Source organism: Aplidium turbinatum, chromosome 14, assembly GCF_918807975.1.
Source record: "Aplidium turbinatum chromosome 14, kaAplTurb1.1, whole genome shotgun sequence".
NCBI lineage: Eukaryota > Metazoa > Chordata > Ascidiacea > Aplousobranchia > Polyclinidae > Aplidium > Aplidium turbinatum.
In genome coordinates, this window is record NC_137485.1 from 20,011,585 (window position 1) to 20,020,063 (window position 8,479).

General features: G+C 39.1%; 1 protein-coding gene across 1 annotated transcript in view; it reads right to left on the minus strand.

The window, feature by feature from the left end:
* Window positions 1–6,110, minus strand: part of LOC145783016 (uncharacterized) — a 37,808-nt gene extending 31,698 nt beyond the window's left edge. Inside the window, exon 1 of the mRNA XM_082594776.1 lies at window positions 6,009–6,110. Within this exon, the coding sequence (XP_082450902.1) occupies window positions 6,009–6,078 (70 nt within the window). The 5' untranslated portion in view covers window positions 6,079–6,110. The remainder of the gene's footprint in view (window positions 1–6,008) is intronic.
* Between the last annotated feature and the right edge of the window lie 2,369 nt (window positions 6,111–8,479).

An 8,479-nucleotide genomic window follows, 5' to 3' on the forward strand; every position in this document is an offset into this window, starting at 1 on the left:
AGAAAATTTTGACAGTTTAAGGTACACAACACAGATGTTGTTCACAATGTTGCAGTTGTAATTCATGAATCGTCTAAAGTAAACGTAAATCTTTATTCATGTCGCTTATTGATTCCGATGAAGTTGCCTGCAATTTGCTGGGTTTGTGTCCTTCCTACTCGTTGGTGCGTTCGTGCTGCTGCCCTCGCTCGTGTTGTCAAGTGCTACCCTACCCTGTTGCAATGTCTGACCGACATGACAGAAGAACGTAAAAACTTAGTCTTTTGAACGGTGGACTGGTGCACAGTAGGCTACACACGCATAAAAAAAAAAACAACATAAACATGGATAAACCACACAACAATAATATTCATCATAATCGCACTTCATTTTGTGCCATTGCGACATCACGGAGTACACTGCAACCACGAATCAGTGGCATAGCCAGAAAAAAAATTTGGGGGGGCCCAAATATTTGATGAATTGAAGAGAACGACAAAGTGTTTAATTTAAGACATCTGCAGTGGCGTTTCCTGGTGGGTTAAGAAAGAGAAGCAATAAAGCTGATGGGGGGTGCTCCCCCGGAAAATTTTTGCAAAATTACACTTAAATAATGGATTATAGCGCTTTCTGGAAACACTTTCAGGGAATATTTGTATGAAATTTATAGACAGATTGCCACAATCAAGGTGCAATGCCTCGCGATGGCTTGCTTTGTATCTTCAACGAGCGCGTTGTTTTGGTTGTGGAATTCTGGTGCGATGTGTTATTATCGGTTATGACCTAAAGTAACCTCTGATGACGAAATCTGTATTATGTAATGTTTTCTACAACCTTCGGCCCTACGTGACATTCTAGAGACTTCTGTTGTTTACATTTAAATGCTACGTGACCGACGATGAGTTCGTGTGATGCAACACTACGTTACCTTCTCGAAGTTACTGGACTGAACAACCAACTATATAAATAGTGGTGTAGTTTGTGTAATATTGATTCTGAGAATTATGATTATTATTATGAGTTGATTATGAGAGTTGTGCTATGAGTTGTGGATTGGTAGTTGATGCAGAAATTAGAGTTATTTAAGAAGCCGTTCGTTAAAGTTCTTCAAGAAGTCAGATTATCATTTCACTAGTAGAATTATTCGACATTTAATTGACTGCTTTTCGGTTTGACCCATTAAACTACGTTATTGAACCTTTCCAAGTCTTTTTCCTGGTAAGAGATAGAAAGAAATCGTGACATTCTGGGGGCTCGTCCGGGAATAAACCGAAAAAGAATATAACCGAAAAACCGAAGAATACCGAAGATTTATTGAAAGAATAATAAATTAATGTCAAGATGGCGGATACTGTCAAACATGAGATGATGGAAGACTTAGGGAGCATGGCTGAACGAATGGGGCTGACTGGTAATGAGAAGTCTCAGTTTGTGATGGAAGAGTATCACAAGATAATGGACCAAAAAGCTCAGCGAGAAGCTGACGAAAGAGAAGATAGAAGAGCTGCTCGTGAAATAAGGAAAGCAGAACTTGAAGCTGAAGAAAAACGAGCACAGCGTGAGGCTGAAGCTGCACAACTTGAAGCTGAGGAAAAGCGAGCACAACTTGAAGCTGAAGCAGAGGAGAAGCGGGCGCAGCGCGAAGCTGAAGAAAAACAAGCTCAACGAGAAGCTGAAGAGAAACAAGCGCAGCGCGAAGCTGAAGCTGAAGAAAAACAAGCTCAACGAGAAGAGAAACAAGCTCAACGAGAAGCTGAAGAGAAACAAGCGCAGCGCGAAGCAGAAGCTGAAGAAAGAAGAGCGCAATATGAATTGGAAAAGTTAAAACTTGAATTAGAAAGACAAAAGCTGGACATTGGTGAGCGATCTAATTCTACTAATGATAATGCTCGAGATGTTATTGTGGCGCAAGTTAGACGTCCAGATTTGCCATCATTCGTTGAAGAAAAAGATGAGTTGGATAGTTATTTGTTAAGATTTGAAAGATATGCTACAATAGCCAAATTGGAGAAGTCGACGTGGGCTACCCAGCTAAGCATGTTATTATCGGGACAAGCTCTTGATGTATATTCAAGACTTTCGCAAGAAGAAGCCATGAACTACGACAGATTGAAGTTAGCTCTGTTAAAGCGATACAATTTTACCGAGCATGGGTACCGTCAAAGATTCCGTGAGGCAAAGCCTGAACGACACGAAAGCCCAGGTCAATTTATTGAACGTTTAAGAAACCTTTTGTTAAAATGGTTTGAACTTTCGGGGGCCGATCAATCATTGGACGGATTGGCAAACCTTATAGTTAAGGAACAATTCACAGATTCATGTTCAAAAGATCTGTCTGTTTATCTAATGGAGAGAAGTCCAAAGAATCTAGAAGAAATAGCCAGTGTGGCAGAACAGTACTTAGTTGCTCATGATGAGAAGTTGTCGACTGAAGAAACGTTGTCATGCGATAATGACGAGGAGCAAACAAATAATTTTAAAGGAGGTGCGGTTCCAAGAGAAGTACGTTGTTTTAATTGTAATGGCTTAGGTCATAAGTCTGTTAACTGCCGGAGAAAGACTAACAGAAATCATCAGGAATCGAGGAAGTGGTGCAATCGTTGCAATAGGCAAGGACACGAAGCGAAGGAATGCAAGGACAAGTCGTTTTCCCGATCCAATCAGTCTGGAGAAGATGAAGACACGGACGTTTATCGGTGCGGCTGTGCGTTAATGATTCCTGAACCCAAGCTTGACGAGGAGAAACCGGATGAAGATGTTTGTGGAAAAATAATACCTGAAGATTACCTGCCAGTAGTGGATGGAAAAGTTGGAAACAAAAAGGTAAAAGTTTTACGTGATTCTGGTTCCACGGGTATAATGGTGAGAAGAGATTTGGTTAAAGACAGTCAATTAACGGGAAAAACTGGAATTGTGATGTCGATAAATAACACTTCAATCCAAGGACCGTTAGCGAAGATATATATCAAAACTCCATATTGTAGTGGGACTGTGAAAGCGTTATGTTTACAAAACTCTTTAGTTGATCTGATAATCGGAAATGTTTTTGAGAGAGATTCTGAAGTTACTTGTTATTCTTGTGGCAAGAATGGTCACTTTGCTCGAGATTGTTCTGCAGATAATCAGCAACGATCTCACGATGACGGATATTACGAGCGCGAAGAACCGAGGAGAAGAGGCAGGCGACGACCATTTGGAGTTTGCTATAGATGCGGTAGACGCGGACACTTCGCCAGGGAGTGCGTTGCTGACGGCGGACATTCGGAAAATAGACGTTGCCGTGACAACCACTGCTACCGATGTGGGGAGATTGGACACATAGCCAGGAGCTGCCCTTTTGATGAAAAGGCTTGCTATAATTGTCATAAAGAAGGTCATCTCGCCAAGGACTGTCCGGAGAGGAGATGTTTCCGATGTAGGAAGATGAGTCATCTCGCTCGCCGATGCACTGAAGATGTTGAGGACGTTGGAGACTTTCGCAGAAAACGTGACTATTGTTTTGAGAAAAGCTATCGTTGGTAGATCATGCAACGATAGACTTATGAGAACTGATTATTGAGTAATTAATTGTTTTATGGTGTGTTTTGTATTGATTGTGTAGTTATATTGTTTGCAACAATATTCTAAGGGGGGGCGTATTTTATTGTCACAATCAAGGTGCAATGCCTCGCGATGGCTTGCTTTGTATCTTCAACGAGCGTTTTGTTTTGGTTGTGGAATTCTGGTGCGATGTGTTATTATCGGTTATGACCTATAAAGTAACCTCTGATAACGAAATCTGTAGTATGTAACGTGTTTTCTACAACCTTCGGCCCTACGTGACATTCTAGAGACTTCTGTTGTTTACATTTAAATGCTACGTGACCGACGATGAGTTCGTGTGATGCAACACTACGTTACCTTCTCGAAGTTACTGGACTGAACAACCAACTATATAAATAGTGGTGTAGTTTGTGTAATATTGATTCTGAGAATTATGATTATTATTATGAGTTGATTATGAGAGTTGTGCTATGAGTTGTGGATTGGTAGTTGATGCAGAAATTAGAGTTATTTAAGAAGCCGTTCGTTAAAGTTCTTCAAGAAGTCAGATTATCATTTCACTAGTAGAATTATTCGACATTTAATTGACTGCTTTTCGGTTTGACCCATTAAACTACGTTATTGAACCTTTCCAAGTCTTTTTCCTGGTAAGAGATAGAAAGAAATCGTGACACAGATAAACAGCTATTAACTTATTAAAGGTAGCTGTTACACACAAACGGGCAAAAATTGCGGCTAAAATTAGAGAACACAAAAAAACTTAGCCACACAAAAACTACGATCCTGAAGTTGCTTCCACAGATTAGTTAAAAGAAGCGTAAATCGCGTAAACTTTGCGCGATTTACGATTTGCAAAACTCATTGGTGTCTTTCTGTGTGTCTAAAACAGTGCTCTTCAACCGGGTATACTGTATACCCAAGTGTATACCAGAACAAAGCTAGGGTATACAGCTGGAAAAGGGTATACGAAGGGTATACAGCTTAGATCTGTGATAATGGAAGTCACAACAGAAACAGCAATCGGCATATTTGTAAACTTTTATTTTTGGTCGTTTGAACCAAGTGAACATCAGTCTTCAAGTGAGAGAGGGTGATATGGTTTGGCTTGCCACTAGCAAGGCTTGCCACTATGCCATTTGGCTTGCCACTAGCAAGATCAATGCGCTGAAGATGAAAATTGCACTCTCGAAAGAGAATGCTTTGTCGAGGAACTTCAATGACTTTCCTGTATTAAGTCAATACATGAAAGAGTCTAGCTGAGAGTTTGAGGACATTTCTACTGAAGATAACTTGTCTGCCCTTATTGTTGGTCACCTGAAATTACTTGCCGGCAATTTGACTACGTAATTTCCTGAAGATAACGACCAATGTCTGGAAGCAAACTCGTGGATTATCCAACCATTTAATGAAGAACCAACTGAGGATGAGGAATTATTGGAACTACGGGCTAATTTAAATCAAAAATACTCATTCCGAGAAGTGGATTACACAGAATGTTGGGTTTCTCTTCTTGAAATTCCTGAATACAAAAATCTCGCGCAAAAAGCCATTGATGTCTTGGTGCAGATGCCTACCACTTATTTGTGTGAAGAAGGATTTTCCAGTCTTGTTGAGATCAAGTCAAACAAACGAAACTCGATACTTGACATTGATTCTTTAATGCGGAGAGGAATAGAGAAAGAGCTAACACCACGTTATGTCCAACTTGCCGAAACAATGCAACAACAAGCTAGCCATTAAATCAACTTCTTTTTTGACGTTTTTTACACTTTTGCATGCGTAGTTTCTTGTGCCCAGTTCAAGACTACTATAATCACTTTAACAAACAATTAATTAATTATTAGTTTTTTTACGTCCAGTGCACAATTAATACGAAGTTATTAAAAATTGAAAAAAGGTGTACCACGGACAAAAAGGTTGAAGAGCACTGGTCTAAAACAAGTCCTGGATGGTGTTAATAGCCAGATGTCTTGAAAAACAATATAAATTTATACAAATTATATTATATTTTCAACAAAGGGTTCAACTTCGGAATGCAAACTTTGAAAATTTGGGGGGGGGCCATGGCCCCTTTCGCCCCCCCCCCCCCCCTGGCTACGCCTATGCCACGAATGCAGCAGAAGAGACATGAAGTCATCGAGTAAGCTGTGCCCATCATTTGGCTTGCCACGTATGTTGCGGAGACACAATTGCACGTTCTAATGTAGAGCGATGTAGAACCGACCGATTTTCGAGCGTGGCTGAAACGTTTTTACGACTCGGCTACGAAACTGACTTCAGGTATACAACCTTCAACTAAACAACAGTTTAAAAGTAATTTAGAATGGACGAGTCATATTACAATACTGTGAAAAATCGAATGTTCTCAACAGTTTGAAAAATCTGAATATTTCGTGTTTTTTGGTCGCTGGAAAAGTTTGTGTTTTTAAAACTTTTTTTTTTTAAATCTGAAACATAAACGTGCAAAAAAAGTAAAAATTACTTACGTGCAACTCTGGCATCTGTGAAGGAAGTTACGAGAAGAGCCCCTAAGCAAATCAAATACAGCCTCTCCATTTTTCACATTTACCTTATATCTGTCAAATTGCTGGACAAGTATTAAAAAGCTCCAATAATTGTTTTTGAATATTATTGCTTTGCAGTTTATACTTGCATTGTATAAAACTTTTGGCTTTCTTTTTGCACTTAACGTTAAAACCTGGCTGTAAGTGTAGTGCTCTGTTGCAAATATGAAAAGTGCCTTCTGCCTAACAAAGTAAAAAGCCGTGGAATTTATGTAAATATTCAGTTGTTGTTTTGACGATCAATATGATAAACAAATTCAGATAATAAACAAATTCGCTCTGATGCTTTAAACTGGCAAGTTTGGTTGGCTCATCTGGAAACACGGACTGGCTTTTTCAAAGTCGTTGCAAAAGCCTTGAGGTTTTTTCAAAACGTTAGTTGAAGGGTTGATTGTTGATACAGAACTTGAAGATTGCGGGTAAAAGGTTACTTGTTGTCCACAACGTCCACAAACGTTGAATTAATGTAAAAAAGAATTGATTTGAGGCATGAATGATGGCTTTCAGTAGCTACAATGAGGGACGCTTAAATAACAGGTCGGGCCCGGTACCAAACGTAATTGAGACCTTTTCTGAATTAAGCAAAACATCTCTAAATAGTTTTTCCCCAGAAAAAGTTAGATGTTTGTTTTATAAGGAAGGACACCTCGGCTATCACAATACAAAGTGAAGACATTTACAAAAAATTCCGGGCCTTTCAACAATTTTCTGGGTATCTAAAGTGATGCCGGTCCCGGTCTTCAAGCAGCCTACTCACTGGACCACCCACGTCAATGCCAGTGGCTACGATATACCTTGAGTCTGTCTATGCGCTCAAGATGGCGAAATCGGTAACGAAACTTACAAATAATAAAGTAAGCATAAAAAGTGAGATGATACCATTCAATTGTTAACTACTACTAACTATTGTAAAGCGATTTAACCAACAAACCGAAAAAACTCATAACTTTTGTTGATTACTTATTACAGTAAAATGTTGAGCTGTGGAGGGCAGAAATTTAAAGCTTGCCTATAAGGGTGCAGAATTGCCTTACGCTGGCCTTGCCTGCAACAACAGTATGATATAAGCTAAGCTTCATGTTACCACAATTAAAGGTTCTTTATGGACCCTTGCTTAGTTTAGCAATGCTTTCACAATTTGATGCTTTATGCTGACTCTTTCATGACGACTACGGATTACGGAAAGCATTCAGTAAGTCTCATAGAATACTAGATATTCCAAATCGAGCATTTTCAATTGGATATTCCCCTATCTGTGAAAGTGATTATTTATACGTCAAATTTCTTGCAGAGAATGAATCCTTTCACGGGCGAATGCACAAACCGCCACTAACTAATAGTGATTGATTGTTGCATCAAGGCATTGTTGAAATATTTTGTATGAAAGAAGATGCAGTGTATCTACTTGGATGCCCGAGATGCGAAATGCGGAACCAAAAGCACTTCATAAAATAATTTATTCCTACTGGCGTTTCCAATTCGGAACAACTTTCAACACATGGGATTCGGATATAAATCTTCGACCAGCTGGTGTAAGCCTAAGTCTGGAGGCTTTCCTGGAAGACAAACTTAAAACTAAACTCATCTTTGTAAGAAAATGTTAGCGAAAATCTGTATAAAAATTCATAGTTATGATAATATGTTAAACCGTGGAGCTGGTAGCTATGTAGCTTATAAGCTAAACTTACGAGCAGCAATTAGGCTAAAGTTGCTTTGTCAGTTAACTTTAGACCAGGGTTACTCAACTAATGTTAACAAAGGTCCAGTTCGACAAGTTGAATGTTTTTAGTGGTCCGGCGAATAAATTATTTCTTCTTCTTCGTATGAGCCTCTGGGGCCGAGGGTCTATTATCCTTTTACCACCCTAAATTTTTACCAAGAAATTATTTCATACACGACCACGAACGTTAAACTATCAGTGCCAGTACCGAACCATTTTTATTAGGTAAAATGTATCTCGACTTGAATTTGTGACAAAGTCTCCAGGGGTCTTGATGGCTAAGCTACTAAGATAATTACAGAAAATTTTGTTTCCTCCCAGTAGAAATCTGTTTAAAAAGGCTCTGAAACGTGGCAATGAGATTATTATTCCAAAAGGTTAAGGTCCACCATCAACACCCAGAAGGTTCGGATTCGGACCGCGGTCCGCCAGTTGAGACTAACAAATTATGTTACTAAGTTACGTGCTGTTTTATTTTGCAAATTTAACACTTGTGCACAATTCATGTACAATGGCTTATAATTGTCATAATTTCATCTACTTGCTCTTCTTTGCCATACTCGCTATGAAACATAGTCAAAAAAATCATATGAAACAAACGTTTTTGAACAAATCTTTGCATTTATACGAGTCATGACATATTACCAGGGCTGCCATACCATCTTCATTTCTA